This window comes from Syngnathoides biaculeatus, chromosome 12 (genome assembly GCF_019802595.1).
Source record: "Syngnathoides biaculeatus isolate LvHL_M chromosome 12, ASM1980259v1, whole genome shotgun sequence".
NCBI lineage: Eukaryota > Metazoa > Chordata > Actinopteri > Syngnathiformes > Syngnathidae > Syngnathoides > Syngnathoides biaculeatus.
The window spans coordinates 1,195,354-1,213,917 of NC_084651.1; the positions used below are offsets into that span (position 1 = coordinate 1,195,354).

Sequence of the window (18,564 nt, forward strand, 5' to 3'; positions counted from 1 at the left end):
TCGCAGCGACTTCCTGGCCGTGAAACTTTTTCCAACTTCTAAGTCGAACACTCCTGTTTTAACCACGCGCGAACCGAACCTCCCCACCGTGTATAAAAGTGGGCGCCAATAGCAAAAAAACAAAAAAAAAAAACCAAAACAAAAACAGACGCAAACAAAGAAAACATTCCCGGAATGTCACAAGATTCCAGAAGGTTTAGCGCAATGACGTCACTAAAAGAGCGGATCAGCTGTGGTGTCTTCACGGCTCATCCAGTTTACTCGGAAATGTGAACTTCGGTGAATTGAAACTTTCGAAGGGAGAAAAATGGAAAGAGGAAGGCTGTGCTCAGCTGTTTTACACGCACACACTTTCTTATTCTATCACACACAGGCGTGCGCGGGGTGGGTTGGGCGTGGGGGGGGGGGGGTCGCACATTCTTTGAATTAATTTAAAAGTTCAACTTACCCAACATGTGCAGCAGCAAAGTTTGGGCTCCTAACTTGATTTACTTTTCTTTCTATTTTAACCGCAACACATATTCGCAGCAAGGAACTTTTTTTTTTTTTTCCCTGAAAGAACAGGCCCATGCATTTCTATATATGGTATTTAAAAACAAACAAACAAATGAAAAAAAAAATGCCCAAAACATTTTGATCTTTTTCTCCCTGCAAAAACGTCCCCCGAGCCAGCCGAGCGCCATTCAAGTGAAGCCGCTGCACGATTCGCAAGAGTTCGACGATCAACTTCTGGTCGCACGCCCACAACCTCCTCCGCCCACCGTGAATGGAGGCGCGTCACCCATTGGACCAGGCGCAGTCACGTGAGCACGTCGACTTGAATTTCTGTGGATTTGCTTTACTTCTTAAAATATTGCAAGGGAATAATTCAGCAGAAGCTGCACGACATCCAGTTTTTACATATTTTTGTGTATAAAAAAAATATATTCAGGCGTAAAACATTTTCGAGTTTGACATTTTTAGTCCAAAAGAAGTCAAAAGTTAGTATTTCTCCTTTGAACATTTTTTTTTTTTTTTTAATGGGGCAAAGTACTCGATCGTGAGGTACAATCTGTGAATTGTGTGATTGGTGTTCGTGTTGTACTGAGCTCAGTAAATTGTTCTAAAACTATCACATGTAAAACAGTGATGCAACGATTTATGTTAACAACGATAAAATATATCCAATACAGCATTGTGCAAACGTAAAGGGAAAGATAACAAAAAAGTGGGGGCCCAAGTAGTGAACCCTGATGTACACCATCATAAGTCAGTCGAAATCTGTTCGATGTATTTTGTCGTCGTTCACCGGCTTTTAAGGGCGTTAACTAAAAACTACTGGCACGATATGAAGCTATCACGGCAACACAGTATGCACAAAAACCACCGTCGTGAAGTCGCAAACCATAAAGGTAGGCCATGACGACCCCCGTGAAACTGTTTTAATGCATCTTTTGAATGGGCAAACGGCAAAATACAGAAGCCATGTAAAATATCCTGTGCATGGGAAAATGGGAAACAAAAAAAAACCTTTTCAAAATGAGTCTCAGTAATGATGTCATAGTTGCACGAATGGAAAGGTACAAATTGGACCCCATCGCAAGGCAGAGTCAAACTTGCATCTGGGAGTGGGCGCCTGCGCGAGGGTGTGTGCTCATCTGGCTTCCTCTCCATATGCAGATAATATTAAAAGTCGCAGCCACCGGCAGGGCCCATTTTCAGAGTCACGGCGGAAGTCAAACGAGAAGCGGAGCCAGCAAGGACGCAAAAGTCGCGAATGCCTTCCACTTCTTCGCAAAAAAGCCCAGTCACACTTCTCCTTTCCGAGGCCGAATGTAAAAATTACCTGGTCGAAGTTGCCCGAGTTGACGGCGAGGTGAAGTAACTGCAAAGTGCGGTGACCTCCCGGTGGTGGGGGTGTGGGTGGGGTTGCCGACGTGATGACACCCTCCCTCGTAAAAGACACCAATGACACGAGTGTTGGGGTTTCATTTTGAAACTGGTTTACATTTGAAATATCCTGCTCGCAGAACTCAACTGTAAACTGTCAAAGAGGTCAATTTAACAACGCCGAACGATATTTTTCATTTGCACCGATAAGAACCGACCAGCTTTGCCTTTTGAAAAGTCCACTGACAAACGGCGCACGGCAGATGTGTCAAAACCCTTTCAGCGACGGGTATGTGAACTCAAAGGGTGGGGCAACACATGCAGACAAACACGACGGCAATACTTACAGGTCTGTACTCATTCACCTCTACGAATAGCGTGACTGCAGCGCACCGAGGAGGCGCGATCGTCTCCGCGTAGATTCGTGTTGGAATTAAGCCGACGTCGCACATCACGAGGAGTCGGACAATCACAAGGAATTCATGCTTTCATTTTTTTCATGTTATTTTCAACCAAGTATGTTCAAAGTAGGCGGCACGGCGGACCAGCTGGTAAAGCGTTGGCCACACAGTTCTGAGGTCCCGGGTTCGATCTCGGCCCCGCCTGTGTGGAGTTAGCATGTTCTCCCCGTGCCCTGTGTGGCTTTTCTCCGGGTGGGCACTGCGGTTTCCTCCCACATCCCAAAAACATGCAACATTAAATGTCTAAATTGGCCCTAGGTGTCATTGTGAGTGTGAATGGTTGTTTGTCTCGATGTGCCCTGCGATTGGCCGGCGACCAGTTCAGGGTGTGGCCCGCCTCCTGCCCGTTGACAGCTAGTTTAGCCTCCAGCACAGCCTGCGACCCTTGTGAGGATAAGCGGCTAAGAAAATGGATGGATGTACGGATGTTCAAAGTCCACGCAGAGGGCGTCGCCATTCATTTCAAAGGGGAAAGATGATTTGAATTTTCGAGCGCGGTCACCGAAACAAATTTAACTTGTGACGCGAGGCACCACAGGGCGTCTTTCGAAGTTCTGCTCATTTTCAGAGACGTTTCCCCCCCCCCCAAAAAAAAAAGTGTTCAAGTTGTCCAAATTATTTTTGTTATGGCTCAATTGTGCAGATCTACATCCAGCCGTCCGTTTTCTTGGCGACTTATCCTCACGAGGGCCGCGGGGAGTGCCGTAGCCTATCCCAGCTGTCAACGGGCAGGGCACACCCTGAACCGGTCGCCAGCCGATCACAGCGCACGTGGTGACAAACAGCCGCAATCACAATCACACCGACGGGGCAATTTCGAGTGTCCGATGAATGTTGCGTGTTTTTGGGACGCGGGAGGAAACCCGACCGGATCGAAGCCGGGACCTCAGAACTGTGAGGCCGCCGGCCCAGATCAGGTCAAAAGAAAAGCAGTGCGGCAAAGGCGCGGGCGGCCTTTTGTTCAGGTTCGCCGAGCACGCACAAGCTGACCGTGACAAAAGCTGACGGCGACACTCCCACGTCGATGAGAAACGTGACACAAACGCTCACAATCGCTTCAATGTCAGCACAAAGACAAAGCCGCCGTCATCGGAATGATTGCGATGATGATGATTATTATGGGCTGGTGTCCACAAGGGCGGAGGCCACCTCGTTGCTGTTGGTCGCATTCCTTTTTGGGCGCAAATATTTCCTCTTTCGGCAGAGGAGAAAAAAAATGCAATGGGGCGGCCGAAGGGTTGCACAAGCGCTCTTGCGTTTGGAACATCCAGACAGCGTGTGATGAAAGAACCTGAAGGGCGGCCCAACTGAGTCAGTACTGGAAGTTTTCTTCCTTCGTTTCAAACAACCTGCCACGCTTTTGTTTTGAAAAGCTATTTATACTTTCAAACAGCAACCGAGTGCAAGGCTGACAGATTTGGCGTCGCTCGCGTTGCCCTGACAAAAATAGGTTGTTGAAAATCGGTCAAAAGATGGCGTATACTTGCGGAAGATCCGTCCATCCATTTTCTTTCTGCTGCTTATCCTCATGAGGGTCGCGGGAAGTGCTGGAGCCTATCCCGGCTGTCAATGGGCAGGAGGCGGGCCACGCCCTGAACTGGTCGCCAGCCAATCGCAGCGCACACGGAGACAAACGGCCGCACTCACAATCGCGCCTACGGGCAATTTAGAGTGTCCAATTAATGCGTCCGCAGAAAATCCACGCAGGCATGCTGAGAACACGCAAACTCCACACAGGCGGGTCCGGGAATTGAACCGGGACCTCGGAACTGTGAGGCCAACGCTTTCCAGCTGCTACACCGACACCAAACAATGGTCGTGATTATTAATACTAAAGATGATTCTAAATTCTAATGAGTGGGTAACCATGGATAAATACATATTTACAAAAATCAAACAATGAACTGAGACTGACCTTCTTGAGATAAAGATAATGGTCTGACTAAATGAAGCTACTCCCCTCACTTCTACATAGTTGGTCACCAATTAGACATGGCTCAAACAGGTGAGTTTTTCAGCAACGAATGGGGGATAAAATCCCCCCCCCCCCACCCCCACCCAATCACAAGCAACAGCCAAACCATGAATATCATTTCATCGTAGTGCTTTTTTTCAAGATTGACACTGTCAGAAATTTGTCCATTTATCATGTTCTACGTTTGGTTCGGTGGTTATGACATTTTTCCCGTTCCCCATCACCGGCACCCTTCTGTGATCGCATTATTATTATCATTATCATTATCATTATTTGTCTACGGAAGTGTCAAAATGTTAAAACGGTTCTGGCCGAAATGAATCGCAGGGTTTATACGCGCAATAATAAACACATTTTTACATTTATATTAGGTAGGGTAACACTGTGAGAAAAAAAAAAAAAAAAAAGCCAGAGGCAAAGTGACGGGGTACCTCAGGGCTGACTACTTTGACCCGTTTCTTTGACTGCATTTTGCACGCTCATATCCATCCGTTTTCCATCTCGCTCGCCCTCGGAATAAGTGCAGGGAAGATGAAATCCACCCCAAAGTTGACTTTGGTCACGAGATACGGTCAATTGCAGGGGACGTGCACTACACCTATGGACAACTCAAGTCTTCATTGCACCTAACATACATTTAAGGGGTGTGGCAAGAAGTTTGAGAACCGTGAGGGGAGAAGTGCAAACCAGGAGGTCACCGTGCCGCCAGGCTGCATATGACGTACATTTTGATACTTCTCGATATTACGTAAAAAGGTCCTGAGAGAATGAAGTGCATGCGGTAAGACTTATCAATGGTGACTTGAAAAAGGAAGTCATAAAATAGGACGACATAGTCCTAAACGAGCTAAAGATTGTCGTCTTTGTGATCCGGTCGATAAATATGAGCACAGAAAAGGGAGGGGAGGGTTGAAAAACCGTCTGCAGGATGTTGCAGTCCGTCGTCTCGCGGTCTTGGCATGAGGACTCCACAACGTGGGCGGGGGAATGTTTAGAATTCACATGCTTGAAAGTCTCCAGAAGAGATTTTTCAGGAAGCAGAACCGGGAGACACTTTCAGACCCGGACGTCTTTTGATCGCTCGTGAGCGTTTCAAGACGAGATAAAATGACTTCCAGGAAACGGAAGACGCTGAACGCGCGGCGGGGGCCTGGCTATCTCGCGAGTCCGACGCGATAGCGCGGACAGACGCAACATAGAACGCGGTCGGTCGGGAGGGAGGGAGCGTGAGAGGAGACGGACGGCGTCGCCCGCTTGCGTGTTTCTTTCTCGTTTGCTCAGGAATGTTCTCACGGCTGCGGGCCAACTGGAGATTAGAAAACTTTGGGCGGCATAAATGCTGCTTGTCCACAACTTTCATGTTCGACAACCGCTGGTGGAATGTACACGCGCACGTACGCCCGAGGGAAAAACATCAAAACTAGGAATTTAAAAAAAAAAAAGAAAAAAGAAAAAAGAAGAAAGAGTCAGTGAAAAGTCAGTCGGCGATGATGGTTACGATACAAATAGTTGGGAGCCTCGAATGTCTGGCCAAACGTCAATTGTGAAATGTCATGCTTATCCTCACAAGTGTTGCAGGAAAGCCAGAGCCTGTCCCAGCTAGCTTTGGGGCCGACTACGCCCTGAACTCCCGGCCAGTCAGATATCGACACCCATCACTGAGCGGGAATCGACCCCACGCTGCCCACGCGAAGGCAGGCGTGTGTACCACTACGCCATCAATTGTAAAATGAAACCAATCAAATCAACCTTCCATGATCTGAAAATTCATTTGAGAGAGGGAGACGTTCTTCACCATCATGGCGCAGTCAGGCTAATTTGCACGATCATACGGCGTTTCTTTGCCCGTGATTTGGGAGCTGGGTTGGGAAAATATCCGGCGCCACCTTCAGGTGACAGCCAACCCCATCTGAAATGCTATCGTGCGAAAGCTGACAAGTCATTGGCCGGCGTTGACGCCGAATGGCACATGTTCAAGCATGGCTGGGGATGTTTCAGACTGGCCCGAAGTTGACAAAATACACGCACATGCGCATCCAATCGCAAGGAGACTTTTCAGCACGGGGGAGCGCTCAGACCGTCCCAGCGGCTTGCTTTTCGTCAGTCTCTCTTCTCGCAGGCCGACCAAACGTCACACACTGCACCGGGAAAATAACATTTCTATTTTTATTCATCTGTTCAAGGCGTTTGGTCACGAAAAAGCTTTTAAAAAGTACGCTCATTAGTCCTTTCTCTCTTTTTTTTTTTTTTTATGCGTGATATGCTTACTTTGCAAGTTTAAAAAGCCATTCGTGTATTACAATTGAAATATTTTGTCGCAATTCCAACTTTGCTGAGAAAAGTGAGTAAAAGGAAACCCAACATAACTAATACCGTCAAATGATATTAATTACTAAGTTACTACATCATAATTTGACAATTTGCATCCAACAGGAGTTTTGCTTTTTTGAGAATGAGAATTTAGAGTTAATGGGCCTTAAAGCACAGAAGGAGTTGACGCACACGTGTTTTTGCACATCTCTGCAAATGCATTGTGCCACAACTCAACAAATGCGCTGACACAAAAGACCATTGTTTGAGGTGCAGTTTTTTTTTTTTTTTATCCATATTTATGACACGAGACTCATTAGAAGTCAAACTTAGTTGAGTCGCTAATTTTGCATGTGAACACTGCGAGTCCGGTCATGTGACGCCTGTTTGTAATTTCTGACTCTGTTCTGAATGACTTTAATGAAACATTGTCAAACAATACATACACAAACTCAGCAAAAGTTGTGACAAATAGGTGTTTGTGTGAAATTTGAGGACGAGGCCCAAATGCACTAAAACCTTTCCGGTACTGAAACAATCAATTTCACGTGCATTTATGTTCAAGCTGACATTGTTATCTTCAAGCCCAACATCACGAAGAGCATTTTCCCCAGCATTCGGTGAACGTGAGCCGGAGCAAATAGAAAAATAAACTGCGTGGAGGCGCTTTTATCATCCACACAGACAACTTCCGTCTTTGCGCGAGTCGACAAACTGGCCAACAAGCTTCAACTTTACATAGAACCACATAGAAACACGATATTTACAAATGGGAGAAAACACAAAGTCTGCATTCCCAAACCTGGAACACACACACACACACACACACATGCAGAAAGGCCACCTTGTCCGCCTGTTGTTCGAATGTACTACAAAGCTACGAAAGAACTCGAGGTTCACCGTGCCGGCGTCAGGAAGCCAGGCGGCGTCCGGGGCTCGCCTGCCGCCTCCAGCAGGACCGGAGCGAGCCTCAGCAGGTCCCGGAGCGGGATTCCCAACCGGCGACTGCTGGTCAACAAGTCCCTGAGCGAAGTGCAGCCTAGAAGGGGAAAAGATGCAAAAGTTGCGAGAGAAAAATCACAGAAAACTCTTCCAGTGCATTTTTTCCCAAAATCAGACGGACCGTAATTTCCGGCCTACAAGCGATTAATTTTTTCAACCCCGCCGATTATGCGGTGATGCCGCGCTAGCGTTAGCGCACTTGGTTACACGGAAAGAGTTTAACGCTAGCGCCGTGCTAGCGTTAGCTCATAACAAGGTACCCTCTTGTAGGCTGGGAATTACGGTAGTCTGCGAGTATATGGAACGTGTGTTTGATCGCAAAGAGTTTTCACAACATTGTTTGCGTCTCAACTGTTAACAAATCAATCAATTAAATCGGGAGAGAATTCACGCTGGTAATGCGTCTGCGGGCCAGCGTTCTGTGGCAATGCAGGAGGAAATTGACATCAAAACGCCACAAAACCAAAACAAAAAGTTTTTACAACTCGGCAACGCATCCTTCCAGCTTTTCCTACCTCGAAGCTGCGCCAGTTTGTTCCTGAGGCAGGGGACGGAGCGATAGACCAGGAAGCAGGCCAACATGGGCGACCGGGCGCTGACATTGGGGGGCTCGCCGCCAACGTAAGACCTCAACGCTGAGCTGTTGTCTGGAGGAACGAGTACACGTTGAAGCTTTCAAGAATCCCGCTGATTTGCGATGATACATTCTTCTGTTTTTAAAAAGGAAATGTTGGAAGTGCTGATCTTAAAAGAGGCTTGAGATACTCTTCAGTTTGCTTGTGTGCAAAATAAATCAATAAAATACTCAAGTATAAGGACTCATTTTCAGGAATGTTCTGTGTGGAAAATATTTATTTTTTGTTGATTATAATAATATAAGGGTGATGGTTTTGCGTTACTTAGTCAGTAAACTAATCCAAAGGAGAGTTAAGTGAGATTTTTTTTTTTTTTAATAACATTCAAATCTCAAGTTTAGTACATCTTCTGAATGATGATTAATTTGTAAATTCGATCCAACTCCAAGTTGGTTTTTGTTTAAAATGCCCTGTTTTGGCAGCGAGACACCTGAACCAGAACCAGCCGTCATTTTATATTCAATTGTTCACCATTTAAAAGGTTCATTTATGAAGAACTGCACATGTTTTGACCAAAGTTTTTTTTTTGTTTTTTTTTAGCTAATAGAAAAAAATTACGTTCACCTGACATGTAAAGAAAAAAAAATGCATTTCTGGTGATTTTGATGCAAGTCAACACTGGGGGGAAAAAAACGTGGGAAAAAAAATGCCTCAAGGCTTGTTTGGTTGTCAGGAGAATTTGAGTAAATTCCAGAAGTGGGAAAAAAAGAAAGCAAAAATTGGTTTTAAATAGAATGTACCCCCCGCATACTCATGATTTACTATCCGCAAAATCAAATTTGTAGACTTTTGAGGAAACTATACTTTACTTGGTGAAAAATCCATTTGCTGTTTCTGCGTATTGATTTACTTTGTTTTTTTTTTTTTTTTTTTTTAACTCTTACTATAAACAAAGGGGCAACTTTTGTAAAATTCAAATTGGTAATTTAAGAGCAAAAGTACCACCGTGCATTTCCGACCCTAGTTGAGGTTTTACCTTTGAGCCATTGGTCCAGCGCCACGTCCACCTTGTTCTTCATGACGGGTAAGAACTCCGAGGACAGCAAAGCGTCGCGGCAGTTGGAGGGACGCCGCAGCACCCGACTGTCCCAAAGCTCCACCACCAGACGCATCTGCCACAGGGCGAAGCTGTGCCGCAGCTCGCCGCGACACAGGGCGCCGACCGCCTGAGGCGAGCAGACCCCGTGAGAGACGCGACGCCGGCCGAGTGGAACAACCGGGCCCGTCGACGCCGTTACCTGCTCGATGGCGACGTACGTGGGCAGCATCTCCGGACATTCCTGCGTCACACACTCGTACAACATGGCCGAGAACAGCGCCACCGTCTCCTCCCGCTGCAACGATGCTGGCGTCATTTCAAACATCTCGTGATTTACAGGAGAAATCAAAATATCCAGATATACAGTATATCATTCATCTCGATATGTACTGTAGTCGATATATATACACAGCCCAGGACCAAAATATTACTACAGGCAATTCTCATCACTTTTAGCAGCATGTCAATTGCTCAACGAAATTTGCAGTTCGGCCTCTTGATGATCAAAAGTGTGGCTTGAATTGATGAATTCACGATAGCATTAATTTAAGCAATCCATGTAGAACGACAAAACAATTTCTCCTGCGTTATGGTGACGGTGATCTTTAAGGGAGGAAGGCGGAGCAACCCAAACGCTCACTGCGCATCGTGTACTGAGACACGGTCCAACTAGAATCCCGTCAAATTATATTTCCACACGTTTGAGTGGCACACACTCGTGAAGCTCGGCGGACATTAACCAGCGCAGCGCCACCATGAGGATGGCACACAACCTTTCCAGATCCTGCTCGTGGGAAACGGCGTCTACTCACGTGCTTCATTCCGTCCGACGTCTTGCAGAAGAACTCGGCGAAGGAGAGCAGGGCGGGCTCGGAGGTGAAGGTGGAGATGGCCTCCAGCTGCACACACAAACGCCGGGCGATTAGTGGCATTTCGAATGTCTGAAAAAAAATTGCTCAACCAAAATTCTGTACTTTGGTTGAGCAAAGTTTTTTTGCCACCAAGTTTTGAGTCTAGCGTGAAACACATCCAGTAAATAGCAGAAGAGTTAAAAAGGTAGTTTTTATGCGTATCCATTGGCAAAAAAATGGCCTCAGGAGAGCCAAAAACCTGACTTGTACAGTGCACTGTATGTAAAGTTGGAAATTGAAAAATAATCCAAAAATCATTTCATTACATTTCCATTAACACTGCTAAAATGGTTAAAAATAAAAGGAGCAAAACACGAATAAATGGCCAGCACGGAAGGGAAAATTGCTGCCAAATGTTGCCAACCCTCGGTTAGGACGACAGCCTCAAACTGTCAGTACATGTTCAAAGGGGCGCAGGGAATTCATAAATCAAAGCATCGAGGGGCGGAAAGGGGATTTTTGAAAAAGAATGTTATGCAAATTACAGACATCTGGATGAAATTGTGGTTACATTTGGCTCGTCAAACTTCATAAAACCATGTGTATCCTGGTAGAATGTTTTCTTTTTGAACGGTCCCGAATGCCTAGACCCAAAACTCACTCAATGGCACCCCCTGGAAAGGTAGCAAGATCAGAACCAAACGCTGATGTGGCAGATGACGGAAATTTGGGTGAGCACGTCTAGCATAAGTCACACTGAAATTGTCTAGAAAGACAGCCGTTTGGGGCAGATTCCAGGGCTTGAGTTACCTTGAAGGCTCCGACTCCAGAGCTGCGCTGGTTGACAGCGGAGGCCAGGAGGCTCTTCCAGCCTTGAGGGTCGTCCTTGTAGGGCAACTGTCCAGCTCGGAGTTTCACGTACAACACGCCGTCCCTGGAGAGGATGGACCTGAGTGGCAAAACGGTTGTTTAAAATGTGCCCACCAAATGAGCAAACAAGATCAGCTCCCCCGTTTGAGGAAAGCGTCTTTGCTTTCTCACTTGAGATGCTGCACTTCCTTGATCAGGTCAATCGAAAGCTCCCAGTAACGAGGACCCTTCACTCGGACCTAGCAGGGGGAGAACATAAGGGAGCAATGCTAAACTGTCTTCACATTAGTCCAGATGGTGTGGTCAAGTTCTGTTTTTTTTTTTTTTACCCGCTTGAGGAGGTGCAGCTCAGGCAGCATCGTGGGGGCCATTAGCTCCACCGTGGTCTCGTCGTACCACTCGGTTTTCTGACAAGATCGGTGCATCACCGTGGAACCAAAGGAGTAGGATAATGCAGTGTAGGTGTAAAACATTGCAAACCACAATGAAACTAAACGTGTTATGTGAAGAAGCCAACAGTGTTAATTAAAAGTGAACATTATTATGTCTAAAAAGGCATTTTTTAATGTTGGATGTACAGCTAGAATATTAAACATGAGTTATTTCGAGTTTCAAAGCCCTACATTCACTAAAAAGAACCTGCTGTAAGTTAGTAACCCGATTACTTTGTGCGTGAGAAGTAGGACCCGAGCCAATAAGGGAAACGCAAGCCAAACAGTTTGAATGCACTGCAACTGGACCAAAAAAAAAAAAAAAAAAAAAAAAAAAAGCCCCCGTAGCAACAAAACAATTAAATGTCCGAGAGTGAGGCATTTTTTTCCAATGTCAACTGATAGAGGGCAAATTTTGTGGTAGTTTAGTGGATGAAGTGAAACTAGCGCATTTTGCAGATTACTCGCTCACCTTTGAGGAAGTCTCCCCGCGGACACACAACCGCAAAGAGGAAGTAGGCACAATGATGTGGTACAATTGACTCAAAGACTTCAACGGTTCTCCCCGTTACCTTGTAGGTGACCTCCAGGAGGGCGTAGCAGGGCTTGAGGGAGTCCACGTCCACCGGCACCAGCAGCCGGGTCTCGGCGGCCAACACGGTCAGGTGGCGCAGGGCCTGCAGGTGGTAGCTGCGCCGCAGAGACGTGACGACGTTTTCAAAGCGGAAGCTTTGCAAAATTGGTTTTAAAATTCATATCTGTGCGTCGGCAGGACATCTAGTAACTCATTCACAGTTGACCCCCCCAATAGGCTGGATCATAAAAATCTGCTGATAATTCTTGCCCATTATGAAGAGAAAACAAAACAATTATATGTATACACATATATATATATATGTATTTTTTTTTTAAGCCACAAAACCATCAAAAAATGTTATTTTTATTATTTTTTTTTTTAAATCTGTGAATAGGTGAATCAGCAAGGTGTCAAACTGTGAATATGTCCGCTTTTTGATATTTCAATTTTTTTTAAAACTCTGGATATAGCACCCCCTGAGTCGCCGGGCGATATTACAAGTGACAATTCGGCTTCTGTTGATTAAATTGTTGCTGCAATCGTCTCACCGGTTGTCAGTGCTGTGTGAAGGAAAGTGAGGGTAGAGGGCACACAGCAGAGCGGCAATGGCCGAGTTGGAGGTGCTCAAGCTGAACCTGGAGAGAAAAAAAAAAACAAAAAACATTACTATTATTATTACTGAACCATCAGTGCTTGCCAAAAATGTGAGACACGCAAAACAAACAAAAAAAAAAAAAAGCCACATGAAAGCGTCCACCTCCCATTTGGAGTAGGAGCACCGCTGTTTTGATAATAACGTTTGGCGTCACGAGCCACCATCCAGCCTCTCCAACATAATAGCTGGCGTTGTTTTAAGTGTGTACTTCGAATAAAGGAGCCATTATTATTATTAAAAGAAGAGACGGGGGAAAAAACAACAACGGGTTAGGCAATAAACGCCACTTGCGCACGTGAGGTGACTTCAGTGAGTGGCGTTTGTTAACAGTCACTTTGAGGCTTGTTGATATTAAAAGAGTGGCCTTGAGTGTTCAACTCTCAGTCACAATGGAAAGATAGCACGTCCGTGTGCACCACATCGTGAAAATGGCCTTTCCGCGTTACATACGGCCGTGCAACAAAATGATGAGACCGCTCTTGTTTCTTCACTTTTTTGGTCATTGCAATGAACCACTGAAGGTATATTGCCTGAAGAATATATTGAACATGATAAATATGCAGCTGATCCTACAATATTTCTGGTCAATTGCCATTTTCCTGACTAGGGTTGGAGTATTTTTAATCAACTCTTTGACAAAGAACACCAGAATGTGAATTCATTTTGGTTGGAAAAATGACGCTGAAAATGAGTTGGAGGTGTGACAGGTTAAAAGGTAAAGAGGAGGCGAAAAAGCAGTAGTGAGGAAACAAATGAGGGGAAAAATGAGTGACGGCGATCGAGTGATAAGAAAGCAAAAGTTAATACAACAATCACTGAAAGCGGGCAGAATGAAAATGAGTCAAATGCAACAAGGTCACACTTTTATTCACTCTCTCCCCTTGCGGGGGCCACAGCGATGCGTGACATTCACACTCAACTCCGAGCAATCGTCAGCTAAGCGGCTTTCAAATAAACGTGAGCAGGATTCAATGCGAAAGGTCGATCTGATGGCGGCTGTGGGGTTCGTTTAGCTCCACGGTGACTTTTGGTCAACCTTTTCAAAAAAAAACAACAAAAAAAATGTATGCTAAGTGAATGATAGCCAGCCTTCCTTCTATAAAAGAACAGAAACAAAATGGGGTAATTTAACCCATCCATGGGCAGGGTGGCAATTTTTTGCCTTATTGAGATAAAAGTCTCCTAACAGGCCACAATCAAGGAAATAACTCTTCTTTTTCATTTATGGTTAAGTTACATGATAACTTTACTGATTTATAACTCGTCCCAAAAATGGCACGCTGCCCGCCAGAGGGTACTCGGGTTTTCTCAGTAGATCGTCCCAAAAACCAGAATCAGAATCAGAATCAGATTAAAACACTTGAACATTTTGATATACTGAAGGATATAATGTGTGAAAATCATGATGTCCCAAAAATGGGACGCTGCCCACGAATGGGTTATTAAAGAAAGTATGTGAGGAAAATTTTCAGGCAACAAAAATGGTCCTTACGTTGTTCTTTTTCTCTAGCTTTTTGATCCCAAAAGACGGACAGTAAAAAAAAAAAAAAAAAAAAAATATTCATCGGAACCACCAGAGTTACAGTCAAGGTAGCGATTTTTAAATTGCTAACTTTGCGCTTAACTTCTTTTAAAGTGTGTAAAGTAATGTGAGGTCACCAGGGCTGTGACACCGCCGCATGATCGATGCTATTCGTTAGCCCATCCATGGCATTGTACGTTTGCTAGCGTTAAGCTAGCAGACCTTCTTACGGCAAAACTATGTGCTTGTTTTAAATACACACTTATGTTTAGCTTGACAGTAAAGTTCAACTGGGAGTGGCAACAAGCAACGTGTTTTTATTTGTAATTTTTTTTTTTTTTTGTTCCCTATCTGCCACAGCGCTGGTGACAAGAGTTCACTTCGGTCCCTACACCTCGCGAATATTGGGGGACTCATGTAACGGCAGTTTAAGCGTGCGCGTGTCGGCGTCTCACCTTCCCCCTCCCAGGAAGAGGATGCCGAGCGCCATGTGATGAGCCATGTGGAAGCCGTAGTTCATCTCGCCGCCAGTGCGGTAGTGCAAGAAGCGGCAGAGCTGCAGCACCTTCAGGTTGCCCGTGCCGGACATTACCATGGACATGGACAACAGAATCATGGACAGCGCCGTCTGCATGTTGTAGCAGCCCGGCTCCTGCGGGAAGCACAGCGGACGTTTGTGGACGAAAACGCGATGTGCCCATCCCGTCCGTAGAGACTTACCACAGCGGATGTACCGTAGAAGGACATGACCTTCATGAAGCTCTTGGCAAAGTCGTAGAGGCATTCAAAGGCGTCGGAGTTGGCGGAACCAGCGAAGCGCAGGCCCAGCGCCATGCAAGCTCCGGCTGTGATGTAGTCCTGCACTTGGCTGAGAGAAGAAGAAGAAGAAGAAAAAAAAAAAGCCCACGTATCAATGTGCAGAACAAAATGAACGAGGTATGCAGTCATCCCCTGAATATTATAACGAAGAAGAAAAAAAAAACCCACACAATGGTGCCAAAGCCTTGTTTAATAGTAAAGTAATAGATTGGTGTCAAGGAAATATGTTGAAGTGATACGTCTCAATTTATGTTAGTGGAAGTTACGGAGTGTAGTGAATATTTACAGTACATGCACACTTCAGGTGCATCGTTTTCGAGATTAAAACATTGTAAACAATTTTTTTTTTTTAAGAGTGTACATCATGCTGTAAAATGGCTTTGAAACATCACATTTTGAGATTATAATTTGGTATTTATTTCTGGTGAAAATAAAAACATTAACTTTTCTTTCTAATGAAGGGGAGGAGGCATAATTTACTCTTGTTGATTCTTTGTTCACGGCTGTAAATATAATGACAGTGATAGCAGAGTAAAGACGGCAACTCACATCCATGTTTCCATGTTAATGTTTTCTGGTGAGTCCAAATGAGTCCCCCTCATAATCTGCACAATAACAAACACACACACACACACACACACATTTAACAATGAATCAAAACAAACAATATACCTTCATTTCGCTACCTGTAGTATACACTTTTGAGCATAGAGCACCCCCCCAAAATTGACTAAAATCAGAAAACGCCTTCATCCTGTTGATAATGTGCACCTATGACTTTCCATCCATTGATGTTTTTCTATGCAATAAATGTTGGTGGTCTTTACTATTTAAGGGATTAGGAGACAAATTGGTTTAAAAGCGCATTTTGACAAATATACAACGGCAATAGGCACGCTTGGACCTCCTCCTACAGCAAGCTGCCATGATAAGGTCAACAATGTCATCGTTAAAAGATGGCGGCTCGCTGCCAGAAGCTTTCTCAGCGCGCCTCGCCCCGTTACATAGCTGTTAAAAATGCTGTTTCATTTCAGTTTGTTGCAATAATGTGACAGCTGTGTTGATTTACTACTTTTGTTGTTTTATTTTTTTTTTGCACCAGGAGTGAACATGTTATCCGGGCACGTGACCTCTCTGTGTCTTTTGCAGTACGTTGTGCAAACCAGCTGCCAACGGCCACCTGGGAGATGAAAAATACTTCCATAAAGCCGCAGTGTTAAAAACTAAACGAGAGGGTATATCCCGGGCCCAATACTTTCCCTACAGGAGGATGTGTTATAATATCCGGACCTTAAGTATGATGTAAACTTATAAAACTATTCATTTATGGCTAATCTAAAAGAGTGCCTACTCATAGACTGGGAAGGGAACTTCTAAGTTTTACTATAGCTACGAAATAGACCCACTAATGAATTTTGAACGAGAAATGTCGAGAAATCTTTGTATTTGTGAGATTTCTCACCTGAGGTACGTTACTTTTAACCCACTCACTATTGGGTAGGATTTCATCCCACATGATGATGCACCTGGCCAAGGTCTGGACGGAGCAAGGACAGGACAAATTGTTAGTGTGGTATTAAAAAAAAAAAAAATTCCTAAAATGATCTCTTCCGGCACACTAACCCTGAGCAGGAGAAACTCGGGCTTGATGAAATCCAGCAGGAACCAAGTGTCTGGAGGCTTCAGCCAATCAGCTATGGACCTGATCAAACAAGTATGAATATGCTTGCCTCCATTGCAACCTCTCCACCATTAATAATAGATTTGAATCTGCTTCATCAACGGAATAATTGATGGGAAGAAAGTGATTATGAATGTAATTCAATAGCGGCGCCCCAAGAATTAATTAATTCATGATAAGCAGAAGGGAACATCGATCCATCGATTATCTGAGCTGCTTATCCTCAGATGGGTCGCAGGAGTGCTGGAGCCTATCCCAGCTATCTTCCACGAATGAATTCATAATCAAGAATTGAGACTTTTGAAGCCTGCGCGGAAAGTTGGTGTGCGTGACAGCTTACCCAAAAAGGCGAGCATAGATATCCAAACGCCGAGTTGGGCTTTGGCAACCGGCATCAAAGTTACGGCGTTGCGAGACCTACTCAGTGCTGCCAAGTTAGCGAGTTTTCCAAACCCTCTCCTATGTTTCAAAAAAAAGCTGTAGTGATTTTTAAAAATGTTATAGAACGACCCCCCAGAGCAGGAGATGTTCACACCAGTGCATGCAGAATGTAATCTGTATGAATGGAATGAATATCGCTGATTTGACCATTTGTCTGTGACGGGCCAATTGTATCTGCTTGATCAAACACCCGGGAGAAGTCAGTGTGTAACCCCAATCGCGATGGTCAGTTTTCTCACCGGTTGTTGGTCTTTAAGTAGATCATGGCAAGAGCCAGCGTGGCCCCGGGAAACGTCACATCCACGTTGATTGTGTCGCCCTCCTGTAAAAACGATCATCAATGCACTTCTGCCGATATGCTAACTGCCGTTACCGCGTCCGAACCAGCAAGTGCGCTTCCTGCTCTAGCGATACGGTTCCAGGTATTTCTGCACCACAAAAGATGTAAACCGTTCAATGCACCTTGATCTGGTAGCTGGGAGACTTGTGTCTCTCTCTGCCGGCTCCAACCGGGGCCCTGCGGTGTCCCCCTACCATGTACTGATACAACTGCTCCGGGACATTCAGGTCGCTCATCCCGATCAGGTTGCTGCCTTGCTGCAGGGGAGGACAGGCAATAATGTAGCGGTCTGCATACTTTGTCAAAGCATGTTGGAAATTCTCCAACCAAGGTACCTGGTTCCAAGTTACAAATATTGCCTCGATAGGCAAAAGGGTTTCTATGTGGTATATCTATGTACTGTTGGTATTTTGGGGGTATACACTGTATGTAAAGATTCACTCTGCATATATTGTTATATGAATGTGTAAGCATGTGTGTATGTACACAGTATATCGCATTGCACTTCTTGATGATGGAGGTATTGGTGAGGGGGTTAGGATTTTCTTGTACTGCTTTCCAGACTGGCAGTATGAAATGTTTTAAGTCTTGCATATGAATAAGTAAAATTTCTCATTTCTTTATATTTTGAACTGCACGTCTGGGGAAAAAAAAGGGTAATAAAGATAATTTGTTGGACATGTTTATTAAGGATTGTGTTTAGATACGGTCTAAATTTTGAAGAGAAAAAAAAAAAGGGACAAATGTTGACGCAAGTTAATGTTGTTTGCAGTAATGCGGTACGATTTGGTATCAGATGAAATGGAGCAAAAGCCAGCCAGAGAAGCAAAACTTTTGATTCTTTTTCTGGGAGGAAAAATCTGTTAAAAATGGGAAGTCTGATTTCTGTGGGGGAGAGATAAAAAAATAAATAGTGGGATTTCATCCTCTTTCACTCTTCACCCTAAGAGTAACTCGTGTTTTTCCCAATGTGACGTACCCCGAGGCAGACCATGCCGAGCGCTAGGCCTGCAGCCAGGGAATAGGACTCCCGGTCCGTGCAGCATTCCATCTCCGGACCCGGAGGTCGCCCTGAGGTGAACACAC

The 18,564-nt window shown here is 44.9% G+C and overlaps 1 protein-coding gene and 1 long non-coding RNA gene across 3 annotated transcripts in view; both read right to left on the bottom strand.

The window, feature by feature from the left end:
• LOC133509694 (uncharacterized) overlaps positions 1-744 on the bottom strand; it is a 46,978-nt gene extending 46,234 nt beyond the window's left edge. The window contains exon 1 of one of the 2 annotated variants that reach the window (XR_009797423.1): positions 449-743. This is a non-coding gene — a long non-coding RNA (uncharacterized LOC133509694). Of the gene's footprint in view, positions 1-448 lie in introns of both variants that reach the window. The other variant, XR_009797424.1, reaches the window with a different exon arrangement.
• Positions 745-7,016: 6,272 nt separating this feature from the next.
• The window catches only part of anapc1 (anaphase promoting complex subunit 1), a 33,071-nt gene continuing 21,523 nt past the window's right edge, over positions 7,017-18,564 (bottom strand). The window contains exons 36-53 of the mRNA XM_061837294.1: positions 18,458-18,549; positions 17,601-17,735; positions 17,378-17,460; positions 16,640-16,718; positions 16,479-16,553; positions 15,566-15,621; positions 14,918-15,065; positions 14,653-14,849; positions 12,569-12,655; positions 12,016-12,133; positions 11,342-11,419; positions 11,184-11,251; positions 10,953-11,091; positions 10,104-10,190; positions 9,491-9,586; positions 9,229-9,418; positions 8,133-8,264; positions 7,017-7,654 (exon numbers count right to left, since the gene is read on the bottom strand). Coding sequence (XP_061693278.1) covers positions 7,512-7,654; positions 8,133-8,264; positions 9,229-9,418; positions 9,491-9,586; positions 10,104-10,190; positions 10,953-11,091; positions 11,184-11,251; positions 11,342-11,419; positions 12,016-12,133; positions 12,569-12,655; positions 14,653-14,849; positions 14,918-15,065; positions 15,566-15,621; positions 16,479-16,553; positions 16,640-16,718; positions 17,378-17,460; positions 17,601-17,735; positions 18,458-18,549 — 2,003 coding nt within the window. The 3' untranslated portion in view covers positions 7,017-7,511. The remainder of the gene's footprint in view (positions 7,655-8,132; positions 8,265-9,228; positions 9,419-9,490; positions 9,587-10,103; positions 10,191-10,952; positions 11,092-11,183; positions 11,252-11,341; positions 11,420-12,015; positions 12,134-12,568; positions 12,656-14,652; positions 14,850-14,917; positions 15,066-15,565; positions 15,622-16,478; positions 16,554-16,639; positions 16,719-17,377; positions 17,461-17,600; positions 17,736-18,457; positions 18,550-18,564) is intronic.